This window comes from Pezoporus wallicus, unplaced genomic scaffold, assembly GCF_028554395.1.
Source record: "Pezoporus wallicus isolate ANWC-B61680 ecotype Strahan unplaced genomic scaffold, APGP_CSIRO_Pwel_v1 scaffold_3294, whole genome shotgun sequence".
NCBI classification, from domain to species: Eukaryota; Metazoa; Chordata; class Aves; order Psittaciformes; family Psittacidae; genus Pezoporus; species Pezoporus wallicus.
Window position 1 is genome coordinate 1,548,318 of NW_026635478.1, and position 23,633 is coordinate 1,571,950.

General features: G+C 42.5%; 2 protein-coding genes across 3 annotated transcripts in view; one reads left to right on the forward strand and one right to left on the reverse strand.

Annotated features, from left to right (window-relative positions):
- The window catches only part of ELK3 (ETS transcription factor ELK3), a 39,823-nt gene extending 24,810 nt beyond the window's left edge, over positions 1-15,013 (forward strand). The window contains exons 3-5 of the mRNA XM_057425090.1: positions 2,985-3,782; positions 8,569-8,691; positions 12,396-15,013. Coding sequence (XP_057281073.1) covers positions 2,985-3,782; positions 8,569-8,691; positions 12,396-12,494 — 1,020 coding nt within the window. The 3' untranslated portion in view covers positions 12,495-15,013. The remainder of the gene's footprint in view (positions 1-2,984; positions 3,783-8,568; positions 8,692-12,395) is intronic.
- A 3,011-nt stretch (positions 15,014-18,024) lies between these two features.
- CDK17 (cyclin dependent kinase 17) overlaps positions 18,025-23,633 on the reverse strand; it is a 91,975-nt gene continuing 86,366 nt past the window's right edge. For both annotated transcript variants that reach the window (XM_057425105.1, XM_057425114.1), the window contains 4 exons: positions 23,202-23,244; positions 21,917-22,007; positions 21,619-21,696; positions 18,025-21,232 (listed from right to left, as the gene is read on the reverse strand). In XM_057425105.1, coding sequence (XP_057281088.1) covers positions 21,195-21,232; positions 21,619-21,696; positions 21,917-22,007; positions 23,202-23,244 — 250 coding nt within the window. In that variant the 3' untranslated portion in view covers positions 18,025-21,194. The remainder of the gene's footprint in view (positions 21,233-21,618; positions 21,697-21,916; positions 22,008-23,201; positions 23,245-23,633) is intronic.

Genomic DNA, 23,633 nt, shown 5'->3' on the forward strand with positions numbered 1-23,633 from the left:
CAGCTTTCAAACACTTAGCAGTGGCAGGTACTTACATTTGCTGTCATCAGTTTTACAGACTGGGGACAGAAGAGGGGAAGTGTAAAGCATTCAAGTGAGGACCAGTCAAGAAGCCAAGGGAAGGGTGGCATTCCCAGCTCCTGCCCTCTTTCTGGATGCCAGAGAGTTCTGTCTCTTGATAAGATTTACCCTTTTTTAAGCTGTTGGACTGGAGCCCTGCTCCTGCTGCCCAGTTCTCCTCCCCAGCAGCTGCACTGCCCCAGCAGTCACCATCCCTGCCAGCGCAGACACCAGCACTCACTGCAGGCCTGCTCACGAGGGACCTACCTAGGAAACGCAAATAACAAACAGGCTAAATGTGCACATACACTTACTGTATGTCCTGCTACCGAGCACGTGGTTTACCAGCCCTGCAAACACAGTCTTTAGACAAGGAAAACATCTTTGCCCTTTCAAACTGAGGGTGGTGGAACCCCTGCTTGTCATGATGCCTGTCACTGTCTTCTGCGGTTTGAACCGTCGTCCACAGCTCAGGATGGTTCTGACAGATCACTGAGGTGATGGTAAAAATCAGCTGCTCTTTACCTTCAATTATTCAGGGAAGTCAGTGGCATTTTGGAGGCACTTACTTAATTTGCGTCCTTATTTTCTCTTACATGCAGATGGAGATTCCCTCAGGCTCCACATTTAAGAGAAGCCTGCAAAGTGCTTGTGGGATCTGCACTAGAATCCTTTTAATCTCCAGGCATCATTAAGTGGGCCTTTGCTGCAGGCTTAGGGGGTCAGAGGGAGCTGTACTGAGACCTTCTAAAAATACCACTATATTTAATAATAACAGAGGAAGTATAAACTCACCAGCCCGTTCAGTTGCTTTTTATAGCAATGTTTCTGTGTTTCAAGCCTGCACTGGTATAGAAGTGCCACCCTCAAATACATTTAATCTTTTGCTGCTTGATCACATTTTCCAAGTAAGATCTCTGTTGGCACTGCTTGATGTAACAATAACTCAAAGCTGCCAGGAGCAGAAGGGAGGTTTTATCTTAAATAATAATTTAAAGAAAAAGAGAGAGATAGTTAAAAAAGAAAACCAGACCCTGTTGGGATGTTTGTTTGGGTATGTGAATAGTTTGGAGGTTTTGCCTTTTTCAAGAAGAATGTAACGTTGGGTGCAGAAGAACCGTGTCCATCCAATGTTTCACCTACTTAGCATGAAAAATTGTATCTAGGCCAAAAATGTCTAACCCCTGGGAATTACAGCTCATGCAGACAGATCCTGCAGGCTGACTGAACTTTTAGAGGGCTAAAGTAGGCATTGCAGGATCCATCAGGTGGGTAGATGTGCAGTTTGGCATGGAAGAGAGCAGTTTTGTACCTTTAGTCTGAACTTGCTGTATTTGATTCTCCTCCTTGCTACAGATCCCTGTTATCAACTTGGGAAACAACTTTCTGCATTTGTGCCGTAGCTCCTGACCTGTGAAGCAAAGCTACATCCCAGGGCTCTTTGTAGCATTAGTTTCGTATTCAGGAAGGTGCCTGGATGAAATGTCAGGACATTCAGATAGATGAATTACAGAGTGCAGCAGCTCAGCTGAAAGACAGAAAAGGTTCCAGTACTCAAGTGCAGCTTTTGTTTCCCAAACTGAGCCTTGCTTTTGTGACAAAGAGGTGTAGTGTGGGCACTGCAAGCACTGGGTACTACCCATATATAAATAGGGGTGATTTTGTATTGATTTTTCTTTTTATTTTCAATCAGTTTAACAAATCTTTCCTCTTCTGGTCTCAGGATCTGTGATAGAATGAAAAACAAATTAGACTTTTAGGAATCCTGTAGGTATTTACATTCCCATATGTACAGCAAAGCAGATGTCTGTTTGCAGAGTATAACCTGGAGGTGCAGCAGATGTGCTGCACTAAAGGGAAGCTTCTTGGAAAAGGGGTTTTCACAGGTGGCTTAAAGATACGCTCTCCATCAAGACCTTCGAGAAGAGAGAAATCACTATGGAAATCTCAGGAAATACTGCCTCTTATCTGCCACAGCACTTGGCTTAGGGTGGGAAATGTTCCAGGCCCATTCTTAGGCTAAGCCAGCACCTGGTGCCATAAAGTGTCTCTCTGAAGGAGCTCACATCGTGTCCTTGGGGATACCATGCATTGTGCTAGAGCAGGCAGTGTACCCGGGTTTGCAGGAAGAGAGCTAGGACTGGGAAAAGGGCCCTCATGAGAGATTCCAATTTCAAAGGGAATCAGTTCTTTCCATAAAGGGACAGTTTTATTGTGATAAATATGAAGAAAAATTAAATAGTTCTACAAACCCTTGAGTGGTTTTGTTTTTTTTTTGTTTAATAATTAATTTCAGTGGCCACTTTAGACTGATGAAAAGCACCTGTCTGCACCAGTGATCATCCTCACCCTCATTCAAACCTGGAGACAGCACAGGGCATACAGTACATTTCCAACCCATGCAAGTGATTGCATTTGTCAGAGACATTGTTCTTGACTCTTGAAAGGTCACTGTCAGCCTAGGTCAAGTGGTTTTGTCCTTTTGAGATATTTCACACTCAGGGTAGTTGGTGTCATTTCTGGGAGGCACAGATGAGGAAATTTGCCTTCATTGTGAAACTCAAATGGTGGCATGTCTTGAGCCTTCAAGGTGGCAGGATTGTTTCTATTGGAAAGAAAACATTCCCAAGCTACCTCAGCAGAAGTGTGGGGGGGGGTGGGGTGGGGGAAAGAGCCCACCAGTAGGTCTGTATCACGCAGTAATGGTGATTTTGTTAGGCACCATGTGGAGCAGAGATGGTTTCTCTGGCTGAGCAGAGGTATGGGAATGAGCCAAGGATGAACAGTGTTAGGAGCCCCATGGAATGACCTGCTCAGCTTGAGAAGGGAGCAGTGCCCCCCTACTCTTGTGAGCTCCCTTATGTTTGCTGTACTTGGTGCCTCTAAAATGCTGATCTTTCTAGCATCTGCTTTTGTGTTTGCAGAACATCATCAAGAAAGTGATTGGACAAAAATTTGTGTACAAGTTTGTCTCCTTTCCTGAGATTTTAAAAATGGATCCACATGCTGTGGAAATCAGCAGAGAGAGCCTTTTGCTGCAGGACAGCGATTGTAAGATGCCTTCCGAGAGCAGGGATCAGCACAAGCACAGCTTGTCAGCACTGAAAAGCACAAGCCGTAATGAATATATCCACTCTGGCCTGTACTCCTCTTTCACTATCAACTCTCTGCAGAACCAGCCAGACCCTTACAAGCCAATCAAAACAGAAAAACTGGAGGAGAAGTCAGAAGGAAACACACCAGTGGAAGAGGTTCGGACTGTCATCAGATTTGTGACAAACAAAACAGACAAACAAGTTATGAGGTCCATGGTGTCATTGCCTTCCACTTCCGAAACAGCAGCTGCCTCTGCTTTTCTCAGCTCATCAGTATCAGCTAAAATATCTTCCTTAATGCTACCCAACAGTGCCAGCATTTCATCTCCATCGTCATCATCTTCCTCCCGGTCACCGTCTCTGTCTCCCACCTCACCTCTCCCTGCAGATCACAGGAGCCTCTTCCTTGATTCCAGTTGCCACGACTCAGATTCCCTTGAGCCTTTGAACCTCTCCTCAGGCTCCAAGGCAAAATCTCAATCTCTTCCCCCAAAGGCTAAAAAACCCAAAGGCTTGGAAATCTCTGCCCCACCTATGGTCCTTTCCAGTACTGACATCGGTTCCATCGCCCTCAACAGCCCTGCACTTCCTTCAGGATCCCTGACTCCAGCTTTCTTCACTGCACAGGTGAGACCTGCCTGTCTCCTGTACTCTTGCTATAGCCAGGTATTCCCTCCGTGTGGCCAGGAGTGTTACCTCTTTGCGCCTGTCCACCTGGTGGGACAAAAACCAACATACGGGGAAGAGGGCAACATAGCAGAGGTCTGAAAAAAGAGTGGAAAGTAGGTTCTTCCTGGGGTTCCTATGTGAGTGTGGGAAAAGCTGTCACAGTTCACAGACTGCCTGGAAGGATAACAAGATGGGCAGCCATTAGTGAGCATGAGTGAATTGCTTGTCAGTTCAAACCAGGTCTACAAAACAAGCAGGAAAAATCCAACAAGAAAAACACAAGGGTTTTGTAGGTCATGACTTGAGCATGTGCCCTGTGGGATGCTTGGTTGGGTTTCAGACAGTGCGACCTTTTCATTAGCTTTTGAATACAGAGTAAATTAAGTACTTTCTAAGGCAGGCTCGTAAGCCAGTTCCAATTTCCAAAGTTTTGTGCATCCACAGAGGCCTTGCCAGAGCTTCCTTTCAGCACAGGCCTGCTGAATAACCAGGAGGTTATTTTGTTCTCTTTAATCACATTTGTGCAATCACAGTGGCACATTTTTCAAGCAAGTCTAGGAAAAAAAATGTAGGAGGTCAGAGGAGAAGAGGAAAATCACATAGGCAATGGCCTGGTGTGTGCATTGGTGAGCTGCTACCGCTGCAAAAGGAGACCAAAACACCCAAGAGTGAAATTATCCCACTGAGGAACACTCCCAGCGTCTCTCCCATCCTCCCCAATAAAAATGCAAATACTGGCATTGAATGCAACAAACTGAAAGTAAATAAATAAACACAAAGGGGTGGTGGTGGTGGTGGTGTGTTACAAGCTGTCATTTACTTGCAGTTCACACACCTGTAAGCCACCAAGATACCAAGGTTGTGTTGCAAAGGCAGAGGATTCTGTGGGCCGTTATCTGTCATTTTTGACACTCTGAAGCCTTGAAGTGAAGTTATGCTTGGCAGGAAGAATGGAAGTGTGGCAAGCCAAAATTGGGGTTTATTGACAGACTCTCATGACCTCTAACTGTGGTATAACCACAGTATTTTGCTCGTAGGGAGCAAATCTGACAAATCACATCAGATGCCAAGCAGACACAATGACTGACAACATGAGTTATTACAAACTGGTTTTAATTTATTGCTGCTCCAAAACTCAGTATGAACAGAGATTCATTTCCTCATTTTGTAATGATTTCTTTGAATGTTTTGTTTTCTCATTCATCTATAAACTGGTGTACTTACTACCCCTGAAAGACGTAGAAGGGAAGTAGATAGATGATTGTGGCTGTAATACCATAATGCAAAATAACTAAAGCCATAATTTAGGCTGGAAATCTGCAGTCTATCCCATTATCCTAGGAAGAGCATGCATCATTTCTTAGACGATCTCTGAGGTAGGTAGGTAGGCACCTACAAGGGCAGGGGTAGGTGCAGAACAGGATGTCAGACACCAGCTCCTGCTCCAGGAGTGATGTAGGCTCAGGACAGGTCCTGTTGCCTCAGAGGATGTTTCAGGTGGCTTTCCATTGTACCTGCTGGCCATGAGGAATACCCTTGTGAAAGGGCACGTAATACACACAACCAATTTCAGAACAGCAAAGTGGGTTTGAAGATGTCAGTGCATACAGTACCATAGTTCGGTAGAGAAATGTCAGCTTTCTATTTGGTTAGCTTCAAAGAAAGATATTTAGACTTGGTTCAGTACTTGCTTCTTTTACAGATTACTTTTGCTTGTTACTTTGTTGGCTCTCCCTTCGCCCATGTGGATATGTAATTTTGACTTACTCTTTTTCTTCAGGCTGCTACTTCAGCGTTTGTAACTTTTACAACATGCTGTTTCCTTATGGACAAAGTAGCGTGCCTGCAGCCAGCACGTGCATGGTCTGTGTTGTGTCCACATACACCATCCAGGCTCCAGCACGTGCCTAATGACCTGGGAAGTAACGTATGCGTGACAGCACTTGTCTGTTATCTGACAGCTAGAAGAAAGATTGTACTTAGGTGCATTCTTTGTCAGGAGCCATGAGCATTGTTACTTAACGTAATCCTCTCTGTGAGATGAATTATTTCTATTTAAGCTGTTCCTTAGATTATAATGATGTTTTTTAAGCAGGAACTTCCCATTGGGTTCCACACGGAGTACCAGACGTACAGCTGCGTGAGGGCACAAAACAAAGCGACACTTCAATTTCCGTGTGTAATTTCAGGATAGCCTGTGCTCTGGTGGTGTTTACACTTACTTTTCCTGTGGTGGTTTGGATGCTTGACTGGTGGCAATACTGAGAACAAGCCTGGGAGGCTCTGTGCTCTTTTTGCATTAAATATTAAAGAGATTTGGAGACTTGCTGTGGCCAGCTCTTGGCTCTGGCAGAACTTGCAGACATTAGCACTCTGATCATCAGAGGACATGAACTCTTGCTTAGCACTGTTGTTAGGCATGTTAATGTGCTTCCAGAGGTGAATGGAGGACAGCTCAGTTTCAAACCTCCTGTCTCTCTGAAGACCTGCTCTGACTGTATCTAGGTAGGAATAAACACCTCAGGTTTTATTCATTACTTTCAGAAGACGCTCTCAAGAACTGCATTTTCAGTTGTGGATATCTGCAACTTCTCAGAGACAAATAACCGAGGCATAGCTTGCCAGAGCTCTAAATACAGTTGGCACAATACTGTGTCCTTAGTCAGCTGTTGTTGGGTCGTGCTGCTTACCTCGCCTAAGGTTAGTAGGCTCTTCTGTAAGTAGATCTCTTGAGTATTTATCCTGACCTAATTCAGTGTGTTCTTTGTTAGTCTTGTAAATCTCCATCAACAGCTGTCTGCCTGTGGAGATCGGCTTGTCATGTGGCACAGGAAGGGTGCTCTCACTGGTACTGCTCTTTTCTTGCTCCATGAAAACACAGTGGTCCTGGAAGAAGATGTTTGTGAGGGAGCTGATCACAAGGGCTTGCTTGTCAAGTATTTTGCTGAGATACCTTGAGCAGACCTGTCACTTTACGAGACCAAGACAGAAGTTTTCTCCTTGCCAGGCCACTCTTTGCCCCTTTTGATGTCATCCAAACGCAGAATCATAGAAAAGTTAGGGTTGGAAAGGACCTTAAGATCATCTAGTTCCGTTTTCAAACCCTGACCTTATTGGTACTCCTGTGACCACCATACCTGCTGTTCTAGTGCATGGCACCTTCTGCTTTCCCAGCAATACCACATATTTATTAATCCTTGGGACATAACTGTGGTTTCTTCCATGGGGTTTGGTGGTTCTGATCCACCTTCCTCAGCACAAGGGAGATGGCAGTGTCCTTTCCCATCACATTTCTCCATAAACCCCGCTTCGAGATTCCTTAAGAGAAACCGTTCCCTTCAAGAGCAGCCAAGCTCTTTGTATTAAACACCCTTTCAGACACCTTATGACAGCATCACTGGAGGACCTTAATTTGCCACTCCTTGTCTTTCCCATCTCTTCTGCTGGTGTTAAATTAATTGCTTGACCCTCCAGTGAACTCCAGTGCAAGCACGTCAGAGCAGGTTTGTACTCCTGTACATTTGCGTAGAGCCTCCAACACCACAGCCAGTCCTCAGGCACTGCTTTCCAAGGGATATGTCTGTCATACCTGAAAATCTCCATGACCCATGGTACCTGCCTTCCTGAGCCTGCTGACCACAGAGTCCTGGCAACGGGATGTAACAGCCCATGGTGTGAGCAGTTAACTAAGACCCCTGGTACCAATTGCTGTATGTGGGAGCTTGTATTTCTGGCCTGGTGGGAAGCTAGCAGGTACCAGGATGCACGACATGCTGGCTACTAGGGGGACATACTCCTTATCCTCTGTCTTCTAGCTTCTCGTTACGTATCTTAAGCTCTGGACAAACTGATGCCCCAGTTCAGCAGAGCACTGAGGGACTTGTCCTACACAGTGAAACACGTACTTACTTGCTAAGCATTTACTCAAATTCCATTAAGTGCTGTGCTAAATAGGACTGATTTGATAATTGGCATCAAGCTCACTGGTGATATTAACTCATTACGCCAAATTCTTTGTTCAGAACTGTCACATCACTTTCATGTTCTTTTTTGGAAAGATAAAAGTTACTCTGGATACAGAATAATTGATACGATTCTTCCTTTGAGTGGAGCTTTGCATGTGCTTTAACTCTTCCCCCCTCGTAGTGCTTTAGGAGTGCTGGGAGCATTCCCAGTGATCCTTGTGCACCATGGCACTGGAAGGAGGCACCTCCACATTGGGAAAAGCTTTAGATTCTTACTTCTTGCCATTTTGGTTCTTTTCAAGCAATGAGCTGTGCCCTCCGCTAGCACCCAGACCAGTTCCTTCAGACTTCTTCATTTTGAGCAGGCGCCATCAGAGGAGGTAACTTCAAAGGTTGGCAGCAGCTCTCTTGGCTCCATGTGCAAATGCTTCAAAAGCTGCAGCCAGTTCAAGCAACTGCTGCTCTTCAAAGGTAAAATGTGGCTCTGAAGGAGATTAGGCTGTGTTCAGACAGGGGGTGTTTTGTATGGTCACATGAGCGCGGTTCACATAAACAGTAACTGCTTCTCCTTCAGCAAATCGCAATAGAAATGAAGTCAACACGAAGGAAGATGACATGTGCAGGTATCCAGTACTGACCTCCGTGGGGACAGGATGCAGGGCTGGATGGCCGTGCTCTATGTCTGAACTCATAGGCAAAAGAGCCAGTTGGTGAAGCGTAAGACTTTTGGGTTTGTAACTCCTGAGGTTTGCATCATAGGGTGTTCTTTTGTATTTCAGACCCCAAATGGATTATTGCTGACCCCAAGCCCGCTGCTGTCTAGCATTCATTTCTGGAGCAGCCTCAGCCCTGTTGCTCCTCTGAGTCCTGCCAGGCTGCAGGGACCAAACACTCTGTTCCAGGTAGGTCTTGCCAATGCACAGGTTTCATTTCTGAAAGTGCATGTGTGGTAGGGACACCAGGGAAACATCTCACATCGGTCTGGAGCTTTGGAAACAGTTAAAGAAAATACAGGAGTTAATAGGCAGTTTGAAAGAGAGGCGTTCTTACTTGTACCCCCTTTGAATGCCTTGCACCACAGTCAGAACCTACAAGGCAATCTCCACCACAAGCACACATGTATTGTATGAAGGAAACAGAAATCAATGTTAGACCCCACTAAGAGCTCCCAGAGCTTCAGGAAGAGAGTGTAGACCAGCCAGAGATCAGCCGGGAGAGTGGTGGATCATGGACTCAGAGAAAAGCAAGACCAGTCTGGGGTCTCACACACAGTAAGGTGTGTGTAGATTAACCATTCTGCCTGAATGAGCTACCTCTCACTCAGAAAGGCAGGATTTACAGACTGCATTGACAGTAACGGCAGTCTGGACCTGAAGCCTCCATTTTCAATTCTCCTGCGAATTACCTATGAGTCCTCAACCAAGTTACTTCATACCTCTGAGCATGACCTCTCCTTATGTAACGGGAACGGCAGCACTGCCCCCTCTTGCTCATGGGTATTGGGAGAGTAAAAATGTCAAAAGTTAGATAGAGATGTAGTAAATAAAAAAGTTATGAAGTAAACCGTGGTGGCTACAGCATGCAGCTGCATTTGCTTGAGGCTTAGGAAGAGTATGGCGGGGATGGTATTAGCTCTAGCTGCTGCATAACAGCTGATTCAGTAATTCACAGGAGGAATGATGCTGATCGGCTGGTGGCCATGCAAACAGCTGAAGAATGCAGGTTCACCTCTGGAATGAACTCTCTGACCACTGCGGAGGACCAACACTAACAAAGGAGGGGGCTAGGCAGGGACCCTGGGTTGGTCTCTGAACCTTCAGGGAGTCTTGACAGCCCAGCTCTGGGGCTGGTGCTGGGCAGTCAGACTCAAGTGATCTGCTCAGGTGCGGTTCTCACTGGGGTAGTAAGTCTTCCTGCCTCCATCAGGACAGAGCCATGGGGCTCTTGTTTGTGTTTCAGATGAACTTATTTATCCTGGGACCTTACTTTTACACACATGGTTATAAGCAGCCAGACATTTCATTCAGGAGGGAAGTGCCTGCGCCATGGCCTGGAATGAGCTTGTATGAACATACATTGGCCACGCCCGTGGGAACTGAAGAGTGGCCTTGGCTTTCTGCCTCCTGAGACACCCAAAGGGCCTTATCAGTGATCCTTGATTCAGGCAAAGGCCACAATCACAAGTGTGCAGAGCACAAAGCTTTGTTTTAACAGCAGGTAGGAAATGACAAACACAGCTGAAGCACAGCCAAGCCCACAAGAGCTACTGGGTCGACCTACATAGGCATCAGGGCAGAGCTCTCCGTGTGCTGCCTGCACAAGCCAGCCCGTGCTTCATGCACCTGGTCAAGGAACAGAGGAAAGAGCTGGAGCTCAGGTCGCTTTCACCTGGTCATTCGCACCAGCAGCTGAAAGAGCATTTGGTGGTTGTTGAAGGAATCAGAATCCTGCCAGGAGCTAGAGGCTGGGGCAACTCTGCAGTGCCTGCCTGCCCCTGCACCCTTGTCTGCTGGCATGCGTGGAGCACAGGTTGGGTTCCTGCATTTCTTTTTCTTTCAGGTGCGTGCTGCTTTTCAAGGTGCTTGACACTGCCTGCTGTTCTTTAGTGCTGTAGTCTTTGTGTAGTGCAAGGACCAGGGTGGGAGCCATCCGTGTCCTGGTCCTGCTAAACCCAGACTATGCCTATGGGAAAGTGCAGTTCCTCCTTTAACGAACCAGGAGGAGCCTGTTCTGTCCAACTATGTGCATACTCCCTCACAGAGCACATAGAGGCTTATTAACCAGTAAAAACTCTTCTTCAGTATTTATAAGGTGAAAGCAACTCCATAAACAAGGCCTGTGCACCCTTGCAGCCCACGTAGAGCATCACTAAAATCCGCGGTCTCCTTCCACACAGTTTACCTTGATACAATGACCTACCTGGAAGGTCTTCCCTCTGAAGCCACACTGCTGTGTAATTAAGCTTGTTTTGATGTTTCGCCATTAGTGTGAAATGACTGTATAACTGGAGTCACAAGAGTCTTGCACAGAACTGGTTAATTCAAGAAAATGCGGTCATATGTAAGGATTGCCAAGTTAGCTTAGATTAAGTGCTAACTAAATGAAGTGTATTTTCTTTGTTGCTGCTGAATAGATGGTGGCACTGAGTGGGCACAGTCAAGTCCCAGATACCGACAGAGATGTACAAATAAAAGGCATCATCAGAGCTCCAGGGACTCTAGCAGGAAGAAGAACAAGAGCTGGGCTGGGCTGGAGACCAGGGGAAGGATGTTAGCATCGTTTGCATCTCAGGCCATAGTGCCAGCACGCCACCTGCCTCAACAGACACCAGATATCACACAGCCCTCTTTCTGTTAGCTTTAGAAATCACATGAAACACATTGCAATTTACATGTCTGGCTTTGGAAGCCAAGACAAGAACAGCAAGAGCTCGCAATCAAGCTCTGTGTTGTAATTAACCTTGGCAGGAGCAATGGAAACATTTCTCGAGGTTTGGCTTGGTTCAGCCAGAGGTACCAGCCAGTCCTGGCCGCACCAGGAGTGTGGAGCCAGACCCCTGCGGGCCCCTGCACTGCTCAGCAGTGGTTTTCAGCTGAAGGTTGGAAGAGAGCTATCATTAACCCGGATCTTAGTGGAAGAGTAAAGCTGTTACAAGCAGATTACGTGCCCATGTAGAGGTTGATTACAGCACAGTTGGCTTTTGAAGGACTGATCTGATCAGGGGTAAAACTACAGCAGACACTTGGAAGTTGAGAGCTGTTATTCCGCTCTGCCTCTCTCAAGCCAACAGAAAGCCAGCGGCAGCTCATGGAGCTGGGCCTTGAGGCCAGATCAGTATCTACTGCTGGGATAATTCCCACCTCATGCTGCAGCAGGTTTATTCTGCCTACTTGCTTTGGTGCTTCTCAGGTCAGATGTTAAGAACTAGTCAATACACATCACTGCAGGCAAGTTACAGTCAGGCTGCTGTCATGAACTAGGAGTATACAGCTTCTGTGTTGAACAAGTATTTTTTGCACAGTATTTCAGAAGCAGAAGCTTAATACTAAATGTCAATCTGTTCTGCTTCACATACTGAATGATCTGGTGTAGGTAGTTTATGGTTTCTTAGTGAATACAGGGAGAAACTGTAATTACTTGAGAGTAATTTTCCCCATGCTTTATATTCACAGTTGTGCTTTTTCTGCCCTAAATGTACACCTCGACTAACTTTTGCAGAGCTTTTTCCTGTGTAGCTTTTATTAAGGGCAGATGCAAAGGATGTATTATAATTAATATTTTGTAGACTGAAAAACGTTTCTGGAAGCAGAATGGGTGGGAAAGATCTCTCTATAGTATTCACTTTCCCAGGGTGATGATAAACGTGTCGTTACGTTGCTATATAAAATACAGCCAGTAACAGACCCCTGTACATTTACAAGTTATTCAGGTTTTGTCCTCTATTTTACATTCCTAATGGCTGATGCAGACATTTGGTACACATCTTGGTGTGCAGGACTCAGAAGTCCTGAAATCATCTGGAGTCGGTTCCTAATGCTAAATCCACGTGCTTCTGGGCTGAATGCTTTGAGATAGGGAGTAATTTTGACGTTTTGGCCTCTTGCAGTTTCCAACTCTGCTGAACGGTCACATACCGGTGCCGCTCCCCAGCCTGGACGGAGCCTCTTCTCCAGTGCTGCTTTCCCCTAACGCCCAGAAATCCTGATGACGCCTCATCTCGCCAAGGACTTATTGGTGGATTTAACACTTCATTCCTATGGGCTAGGTTTTTTATCATCTCCTGTGTCATGAGAAGGACATTGTGAAAACCCTCTATTACCTTGGTTTGCACTTTTCATTACATGGATAATCTACTTTTATTATGTTAGCATTTTAAACAGTGTTTATATATAAAAGTATATATAAATCTGTTTTGCATTAAATGAATTATAATTTTTTTATATCGTAGCTCTCAAGTGTTGAACACTTCTGTTGTTGATGAAGTACTTTTCCTAATGGACTGCAACAATGTATCTAATAAGGATGTGAAGCTTCTTTTTAATCCTTTTTCCTGCATATTATGCATTGTGCTTGTATAAACTATAACCGGCTGTGCCTTCTTTTGCATAATGTCATGTAAATGATTTATATATTTTCTAGTATTAAGATAAAAAGATGAAAGAAAAAAAACTAGTATTGAACAGCCCTATGGTAGTATTTCAGTATTTCTCCACGGATAGGCCATAAGCAGCAGTGTATTCATGTACCTTTGTATTAAGTGCTTTCAAATTGTATAAAAAATAGCCTTATAATTTTTCTTTGCTGAAGTGGAAAACGTAACCAACATTACAGTCACGAGATGCACTGAGGAGTAACAAAGCCACACTTCCACCTTTACGCCCAAGTTCTTCTGTCGCGTTGCAACAGGGAGGAACTGGGCTGTGTATTTTCACCAGAGATTTCCAGCACTGGAGAATACTTCTGTAGAACAGGAGAATTTATTTGGCCCATACTTCTTACGAACTGTCAGCATTACAGCTGGAAAGACAAGAGGTAACCTCTGTTCTCCCAGGGAATGAGGATCATTCCTGACAGAGAATTTCCAGGAGCTTTGTTCAGTCGTGCCAAGTGCCTTCTATTTCCCTGGAAAGATTATTCTAGCTACTAGAGCTCAGAAGGTTGCATCTCCCCTTCCCCCAAAGCTGGAAAAGTTACAGGACTGTAAATGAATGCCTGGTGCTTGTAAAGAGGCATACTGTACATGTGGGATGTTTATGTATAAACATCTGAATTCTGGATTAAAAACCAGCACTGCGTTACTATATGCTCGCAACTTGAATTCACTGGGTTTGTCCTCTACCTTGAGGTAATGGTTTAGTCATCTAAATGTCAGGTTAGGATTAGGCTAGACTCCCTGGCACCACAGATTCTAATCTTGGCAGGGCTGATGCAAATCTTCAGCTCTCTGAGGTGGCTAAATTGGGTTGAATGCAGCTTTACCGTGTAGGTAGGTTTTCCAGATGAGACCTTCAAAACCGAAACCAGTATCAGATCCTGTTTGCTGCAGGTCACTGGCGCTTCTACTTTGCTTTTTGGCCAAGCGGCTGGCCAGAAGTCCATTCTCTCTGGAATTTACACAGTGAGTTGTCTGCTGATTTTCTGCTTGGATGCATTTCAGTGCTGATGTGTGTAGTTAATTGTAAATTGCTTTTGGATCCTTCAACCTGAAAGGTGCTAAATAAACATTTTATTAATGCAGCTCTGATGTTGAAAAGCCATTTTTGGGGCAGAGGTTATCTGACAAAAGACAGCAGGAATTTTCCTCAGGCTACTGGGTTGCACAACCAAAAATGAGCTTCCCTCTCAGTAATTAATGGGATAAAACCCTGCTGTATCTGTATAAAGTACCAGTGCTGATAAACAGAGCAATTAGGTGCAAGACACAAGGAAAAAGAATGAAGTGCCTGGGAAGCCATTTGCTCGATTCAGCATTTTAAGAGCTCCAGGAGGTACCACCCTGAGGAGTCAAAACCAGAAGATGAACCTATGCAAAACCTATGAGCGGAGAGAAATATTTTATACGAAGTCAAATCGGAGTAGACTGGAAGAGAAGGCAGCGTGTAACTGAAGGGATTGACTAGACCAGTGGAGATAAATCACAGGGCTCACAGATCAAACATTCCTCTTTCAATGGATTCCTCCCAGGTACACGGAATGTTTTCATTGACTAAGTTGAGAGGCAATTACTCGCACTCCAGAGCCGACTCTCGTCTCGTTTTAAAAAGGCATAAATGCCTACTTCAGGAGAGTCTCACCTTGTACACGCCGATACAGCTAATGGGAGAACAAGGCATACAGATGAACTGTTTCTCTCTAGTTTAAAAAGTAAGAATAGGCACTCATGAAAATTTGGTCTTTGACTTAATAAGAATTGTTGAGTAATAACACTGCAAAACCCCCAGATGAACACGAGAAGAGGGAGCGTGTGACAGAGAAGTGATGCTTAAAAAGCATCCCAATTCTCATGGTTTTGTTTCTTCCAAGGTTCTACTATGAGTAAGGCAGATGTTTTTCTTTTCAAGGCTCAGCACACCCACACCTCCCCTCCCACCCTCCTGCCCTGTCAGTGACTTTTAAAGATAGCAGAAAATAGCAATCCTGGGACAAAAACCTATTTCAACAAACTACTGTAAAGGATTCGAAAGAGTCCAGGAAAACTTCAGGGAAGACACCCAGAAACAGGAAGTAAATAGTGCTGTCTTCTCATCCTCAAGAGGGTAAAAGGCAGCAACAGAATGCATCATCTTCTGCTACTTGTTTTTTCAATTAAAAAAAAATAGGATGTCAAAATGAAATCTGCCTTCCAAGTGGTCAATAATGTGGAACAAACATTCTTCTTACTGGTAAGGATGTATATAGAGAAAGTCCAGCCTCTCAAGTCACACCCAAAACACAAGATTGTTACACACCTTGTGCTTCAGAGAAAATACTCTATTGGTAATTTTCTACTGAATTTTATTAACAGGCATCTTTTAACGGTAGAGAAAAATCAAATAAATGTTTTTTAAAATAAATACTGTGAAAGCGGTGGTATTTCTGTGGCATGGAGAGCTCCAGCCAGCAGTGCTGGGGAACAAAACAGGAGTTACTCTCTCTTCTTGGTAGTATTGCAGTTTGATACTTGAGGGATTTTTGGACAAATTACACTTTATGCATGCTTCAGCAATACACAAAATGTTTTCTATACAGGCTGGGTGCACAATCAGGCTATTTCTGCCTTATCTTTACATTGCTTTCTCAGAAAAGCAGTATCCACCAGCAGGGTTACAGCAGCTACTGGGTAGCTTTGCCAAGAGATCGCACGCATCCTCTGCCCCAGCACAGGTAAGAGGCTCCAGTTCTACAGAAAACTTTCAAGGTGGGGAAACCAGTGATGGGTGGTAACAAACTTCAGAAAAGGAAAGACTTGACATGTGTCCGTTACATCAACAGTTTGGTTTGTCTGAGTAAAACCTGTCTCCTCAGACAGGCACTTGTCAATCTGGAGGTACCTACCAAAGAAATAATGAACTGTCAACGAGATGGTAAGTGTTTAAAGGGAGATGGTCCTTTAAAACAGACCGTGGCATTTCATTTTTACAGAGCAAGGATGCGTTAAGAGGCTGTGTGATGTTGTGCCTACAGGAAGCATCTTCAGAAGCCATCACAACCACCAAATGTGTTCAGAAAAGGCACAGCAACTACGGGTATTCTTTAACATAAGGGAATTACTGCTCCCTTCCGATCTTGAGACAGTCTCTATATCCTGTAGGATAAACAAACATGGGTCATGCAGGTTTAAGAACATCTCTACGAAGTTGTTAAAAAATCACAACTATTGAAATCCATTTTAGCCTCAAACTGTAACTGCTCCTCCCGATTAACGTGAGCGCTCTGTCTGCACAGGTGTAGTACAAACCCATTTCTTAAGGGCAAAGAGACTGACAGCATTAGTCAGGAGAAGAGTAAACTCACTTAAATGAATAAAGGAGAACAAACCCCAGGCAAGGACTCTGGAGCAATGAGCATCACAGCCTGCCTTGAGCACAGGGGGATAGTTGTAGAAAAGCATCCCTGAGGAGAGCACTACAGGATATGTTGTGTTACTTTTCTTGAAAGATTGCCATCGGTTAGTGTTCACTCTGAAGAAGTGCAAATGAGTAAATGTAACCTTAATGATTCCTAACAGGGCTCCAGGCCAGCTGCCTCCTCTTGCAAAGCAAAGAAAGGGACATGGAATGGGGGTAAAACAAAGTCTTGGAAAAAAGAAGCCTGGGGTGTGAAAGGGGAGGAGCAGGCAGCACTGGCGCTGCCATGCAGGGCATAGAGGGAGGCTCTCTGCAAGAGTATGTTGCAGCAAGGATAGGGAAGAGCATTCTCGGTTTGCAATATGCAGTGATGGCAATTCCATCAGCAGGAAGATCCCACTGCAACAAACAGGAACTTCATAGCTCTCTAGGGAAAAATGTGTTTCAACGTATGGCATCTGAGCTGAACGAGACTCTTATTTCATTAGGAGGACCATAAAAGCCATCTGCTCGGGCAGGCCCACTTCTTAAGTGATTTTGGAGGATGCAGCCAGGACAATAAATTAAGCAGTTATTTACAACAGTATGTGCATATGTGTGCACTCACAATTTCAGCTGGCTCAAAAATGACAGAACTTAAACGAGTTGAGGGATTTTTGGAAACGTGAGAAGAGTGGAAAATTGTAATGTACACATTTTTCCACTGACATCAATCTTTTTCTTTCACTTAACAAGAGAGGCACAGTAGAGCCCACTGAGAACCACACACAAAAGATTAAGACAAATAGATCTGGAATAGCTAAACTCTAATCACAGTTCTGACAACACAGATTTCCACTGTGGCCTAGAACACGAGTGTGATTTCTGTGGAGCTGAACCCCACAGATGAAAAGGCTGCATGGTACAAAGTACAAAGCCCATGTATATCAACTGGGCTTTTACACTTGTTAAAATCATCCCAACTGTACAGTCAGAGCTTACTTTACCATTTAGCAATTAGCTCAACACTTGTACAGTGCTTCCTTTAGGTTTTATTAGCTATACCTGTTATCTCTTAAATTGGTCTGACACGGATGTTGGTGAGATACTTGGATGTTGCTGACCCACACACAAGCCGAACAGTAGCATTTAATCTCTAAAAGCCCTGCCTCTAAAATGACAAACACAATCTGTAGAAAGGAAGTACTCGAGTTCCTCCCCGGAATTAAGAAATTTCACAGAAAGGTTGCATTTGTTTCAAAGCCAAACTTTACTAAGGAGAAAAAGGTACCAAAATGTGGTAAGGAGGTGCACAAATTATTTCAGCTCTGCCTGTTGGTGACCAGACAAAACTATCACGTCTGTGACCACACATTCTCACAGACAAGGAAAATCCCAATATTTCTTCAGTGTCTCTATGTGCTATAGCTGTGCATTTCCATACCCTCATTTGGATTTCATTCAAGTCTGACCTTAGCTCTGGGTATTTCCTGGCTTTATAATACTTGGCTTGCGGATGTTTACAATATACCTTTCATACATTTGTCCTCAATAACTGAATGTATTTTTAACCTTAATTCCATTTTAACATTGCAAAACAGAAACAATGTACCTTTATTACACTGGAAAACCCATGCACAAACAACAAGCAAGCAGCCCAAAGAACGCGACCTTGCAGTGTTTTCAAATGATTTGCAAATACAAAGTATGTTGGTTCTTCAACAACTGTTTATTTTAACTTTTATTGCCCAATTCAGGGATACACTCTGGCTACTTAATGCTGTGGTAAAGCAGCACAAAAATAACACAGCTGTGTTGAGATGCATGTTCCACTAGAGCACTGCTGAGCAGCTGGTTTGCCCCTTCCATCTCCCACTCTGCCCTGTCCCACCCTCTCTCCCGTTCAACCTTCCCCTGCATGTGCTTGCAACCTCATCACCACCTGCCTCCTTCCTGTCTTCAAGCCCACCTTGCTCCTACACAAACCTATCCATGCACCTTGGCATTCCAGCCCTGGGGTAGAAGGAATACACCAGGTATCTTAGAAAAATAGCTACTTAAAATTAGCAACAACTTGCAGGCCATCTCATTAACCAATCACTCATCTTCAAGCAAAGGTGTCATACCAAATCTCGGAAGTCATTCATTTTCAGCCACTATCTGCTTGGTTTTGTCATGGTTGAGGTCTTCTCCAAAAGGCCAACACTCCCTACAGTTCCTGGGGACAGTGACACCAAGTTTGCAGTGCCTGATGCTGTCAGGCAGGAGGCAGAACACTGAATCGCATGAGAAGGATGTCAAAGAGAAATGCCCAGCAATTTCATAGTCACTGACTATTGCCCCAAACAGGCAGCTGTCACAGAACTGTCTCTGCTAATGCAGGAATTTCAATTATAGACAATTAAACCAAAAGAAACTGGCTTGACCATGGATGCCAAGTTCTTATGGAAACATCCTTCTGTCAGCTGCAGCTGATCCCTTTCTAAATATATTAATGCACTTCATTTGACCAGTTAAACCTTTAAGTCCTTTACTCATTAGTGTCACATTATTACTTGTTCTTTTATAACCTATATTACTGTTCTAGAAATGCTAAACCTCACATTTATCCACAGTGAACATTTACTCTGTATCTTCACTACTTCTGTAAAAAAAAGAGGTTTTTCTGATACTTCTTCTTTCAACACCACCACACCTACAAAGTTAATCAGTATAAAATCTAGATCAGATCCATAGCAACTATAAAAAAATATATAACAACTATTTCAGGACAAAGGTTTTTCATCAGTGCCAAATCTGCCTCTGATACACACAGAACGATCCCACTGGAATCAGTGGGAGACCCACACTTGTATCCAAGACATGTATCACGCTCCTAGACCTTGGCAAGACTTCTGATACTGTGTGACATGCAGGACTCACGTGCCAATAGTTAGGCTGTGGACCATGCTGATGCTAAGATCCTGAACGGCCTCAGACATGGATAAGCCACATTACTTTTCACTGCCACTACCTCTGCACTGCATGGATCATTAAGCAGCCAAAGTTGAAACTGGTGACTCCCACAACACACAGACCTAGCTAAATGTTTCCAACAACGGCCCAAGAACCGCAAGTTCACTTAGTCTGTATTTTTAACAACATAGGGCCTTTGTTGTTATAAATTTAAAAACAAAACCAAAGAATTCCACATAATATTTATACTTTCAAAAGTACAATATTAATACAGGTCGGTCAGTTAGAAATAACAGCAGTTTGTTAGGTCTACAAGATTTAACGTAAAACCAGTTTACAAATGCTGAAAAGCAGTAGTGGTCCAATAGTCACCATTACACATGAATTTCTCTCTTCCAGAAAATAATAATAATAATAATAAAAAAAACCAATTCAAATTTACCAGTTTCAATGAAATATTAATAAAACACCCCCAAACATGCCACAATCACTATTCACAAATAAAGTTAAAATGAAATATACAAAAATTCACTTAATACTGTTAAATAACAATAAACTACAAGATTTCCTGAACAGAAATGGTAGGACCCCTGAACGTTTTACAGTGAATGTCAGGAAAAAATTAAGTTACCTATGACTATTTTCTTGATATACCAGCCAAAGATTTACATGACCATTTCAAAATATACCAATAAAGATTTACAGTCTCTTTAAGATGCACTAAACAAATAGGTTCATAAAGGTGAACACAAATGCTTAAAAATACTGTAACCATCACCAAGGGTGTACTTATGATACTCACTGAGATGCATAAGCATAGTAGTAACATGTTTACTATCTCTGGTAAACAGATAACATCTAAGATCTGAAAAACTCTCTAAGTTCCCACTGCAAAAGCTCTGTAGTATAGTGAGTTCTTATCAAGTACAAACTTGCATCTTTCCAGTTGATTTCAAGTGAATCATGCAAAAAATGGGAGAGCAACAAGGTGGGAAAAGTGTGACGTTATTTCCCATATTCTTGTAATTAGTTGTCCTGTTCCTCTGTAACAAAATTCTAAACTTCAAAAGTAAGCCAGGGTCCAACATATATGAATCACTGTTTTACTATTTGTATTTCTAAGGTAAAAACAAGGTAAAAAAGTCATTGCTTCTGCAGGCCCCATGTGCACAACAATGTGCAAATATCTTATGCTGGAGTAAGCCTGACAAAATTTATGATCCAGTCTCCATGCTCTAGTTTATCAATAACTAACGTAGGATCTGAGAGCAAATAATGGTTACTGTTCACTTGTTTGAATCAACTTTCACACCATGTGCTTTTCAAAAACATAATATGCATTATAATTTTTCAACTATTTCAACACATACTTCCAATGTTAAATAAGGAATTAAGTGCCATGAACTTAGAGCATTAAAGATGGTTCACCTATAGCCAAGCAAAGCTACGTTTACATTCCAGGAAACACTGCAGTTTAAGAAATACAAAAAAACCCCGCAGCAGTAGAACTTTTTATGAAGAGAAACAGATGCATTCACATATTATAAAGCCATTGCAACTTCTTCAGGCATGGAACTGTTGTGTTAACTATACAGACAGTAGTTATTTAGCAGCAATGATTCCGCAATAAATAATGCACTGTGTTTCTCAGTCCTGCACAAAAATTGCAGCTACAGTTACATCAACAGCTGTAACCTACTGGCTCTAGTGGCAGAGGAGACCTTAAAACCAACTGTACAAAAATTTGTCACACTGTGACAACAAATATAAAAACATAATCTGCAGGTTGGAAATAAAAAGACTCCACTGTGAAGAGGACAGTGTAGACAAACTGCGATTCCAAGTCCACCAATAGAGAGCACTGCCTTCAGATCAGAGTCCTGGACTGACAGGATAGGCTTGGGCTTGACTCTGTGTAACCCACTTTAAAAAAGCATGCTCTGCCTTCTGTTCTTTCCATGTCCTACAATAGAACAAGGACCATGGTAAAACACCAAAGCATTTGCACAACAGAATATTCAGTTATCATCTGTATTTTCTGTCTTTCTATTTCAAGGTAATTTATTTTGTGATTAAACCAGTATCAGCATCTGTTTTTTAACTGCACTTACTGGGTTTAATTTTTTGTAAAAATGGTTTGAAACTCAAAGATGTTTTCATGTTAACAGCCCCTCTGCCCATCCCCAGTAAAACTCACCTCCTTCTGTGCATTCAGTTTACATGTCTCTACAGAAGTGTGGTATTTGTTTGCATACACACAGACCAACTTAAGAAAGTATTTTTCAGTTCCAAATGTCTTTGGCATAGCACTCCCTTTGCAGATGAGAGAAAATATTAAGCTTTCCATACCTGTCTCTGGGTAAGTGGAATTTCGAAAGCCAGGGTCTTTCTGCAGCTGAATCTCTTTTAGACTGAATATTGAAACACCTAGAATATAAAAAAGAAATTAATTTATATCCAAACATAATTATGCTTTACTGAACAAAGTTCTAGTCTTAATTGTACAGTTTAGATTAAAAAAATGTTTCCCATTCCCAAATATTTAAGTCAATATATACCAGACTTCTTTAGTAGATGACACTGAGCAATGTAATCAGCTTTAATGCACTATCTTAACAAGACTCTGCTACTTTATTTCTCCTCTTACTTTCAGGCAAAGTGTGTATTCTTGTTCCAAGACTTCTGAAGTATGCATGTTTCATGGCCTCCTCTGCTGAAATTCTCTTTTTTGATTCATACTATTTAACATAAAAGGAAACAAGTGTGTTAGTCTTCATCAAAAAACTCTGAATCAAATGATTTCAGCAAAGGGAGATATAAAGTTCTACTTGCTCAATATTTCTTACCAGCTCACTAGAACAAATTTGGTTTCGTTATTTTTACCTCATATACGAAAATCTTGAAGGTCCCTTCCAATTCAAACTATTCTATTCTAACATGTTATCTAATTTGGTATTACTGACATATACCAAGATGGCTAAAATAGTAAAAATAACTGCTGTAAATGGATGCAAGTAAAAAATATTCTTTATTTCTAAATGTAACAATGACTAGATGTCAGCCTTTTGTCTACACTGTGTTCTGATGCTAAATTGCAATGAAATGCTACTACATGAGATCACAAGAGTTTTTAATTTGATGGACTATACTGCAGTGGTGTGCATAAAATGAAACTTTAGACAACTAAACATGGTCTTCAGTTTGTGATCAAACATCTCCTGCTTGGTGTATGTGCACAATTGGACAACTGCATTTAAGAAGCTATACACAAGTAAGAACAAAGTCCTAACAAGGACTACAAGTACTGTTCTGACACAATGTGAAGACCTGGTGTAGAAATTTAAATCATAGGCTGCAAAGCAGGGTAACTACACTCCACCTTATATACTAAGAATTTTTAGCGCTGCGAAGTTACAGCACTTGTGCAACTATTCAAAGATTTAAGAGCTGGCCTTCCATCTTGCTTCTGGCTCATTTTTAATACAGATTAAAAGATTAAAACCACTTCACACTCTGAATGCATTTTGCAAGATCAAAGAGTAATATTACATCTTAGTAACTGCTTCTCACTGTTACAGGAATTTAGTATTTGTATTTAAAAGTTCTGTTTTAACGCCATATTTCACAAGAGATTTTCTGTCAGGGAATCACTAACATAGGATTGATTCTACTTTTACAAAAAGTAGTAAGAACAGTTTGAGGTGGGGGCGTAGAAATGTAAAGAAATTAAACACCAGGTTTTTAATTCTTACAGTACACAGGCTTCCCAAAACTGATGTTCTTCCCAAATCTGTCATTCCCTACAGACTCAGCTTGCATATTTCACTTTGAGACAGATCTAACAGACACTACAGCTTCTAACACATTTTTAAAATAATATATTAAAATTCTTAACTTGCACTTTTATGAAGTAAAAAGACAAAACATCTTACTTGAAGGAACTTTGCTATCAATTCAATGCCTTCTGTGTCTAGCCTAAAAATAAAAAGATTTTAAAAAATTAAAAGAGTTATTGGACTGTATTTACAAGAACAAAACTGCAAAGGAACTGACTTCATTACAATACATGACATCAAACCTGAAAAATAAATTTAAACATGGATATACTTTCACCTAATCAACTCCTCTGCATGTTAATGTACATACAAGTACCAACACCTCAGAACAAGACTATTTGGAAAACACTAGTGACAGACAAATTGTGAGTTTTGGACTGTGATTTACTAGATTGACCTGGATTATTTATTTCAGCAAAAAAACCTTTTACGCTTAACACCAATGTTTTAGTCCTTGTTATAAAGTTTGCTTGTAATAACTGTACAGTCTCTTCAAGTTCCTCATAATGGTTTTAGCATGGTTTCAAC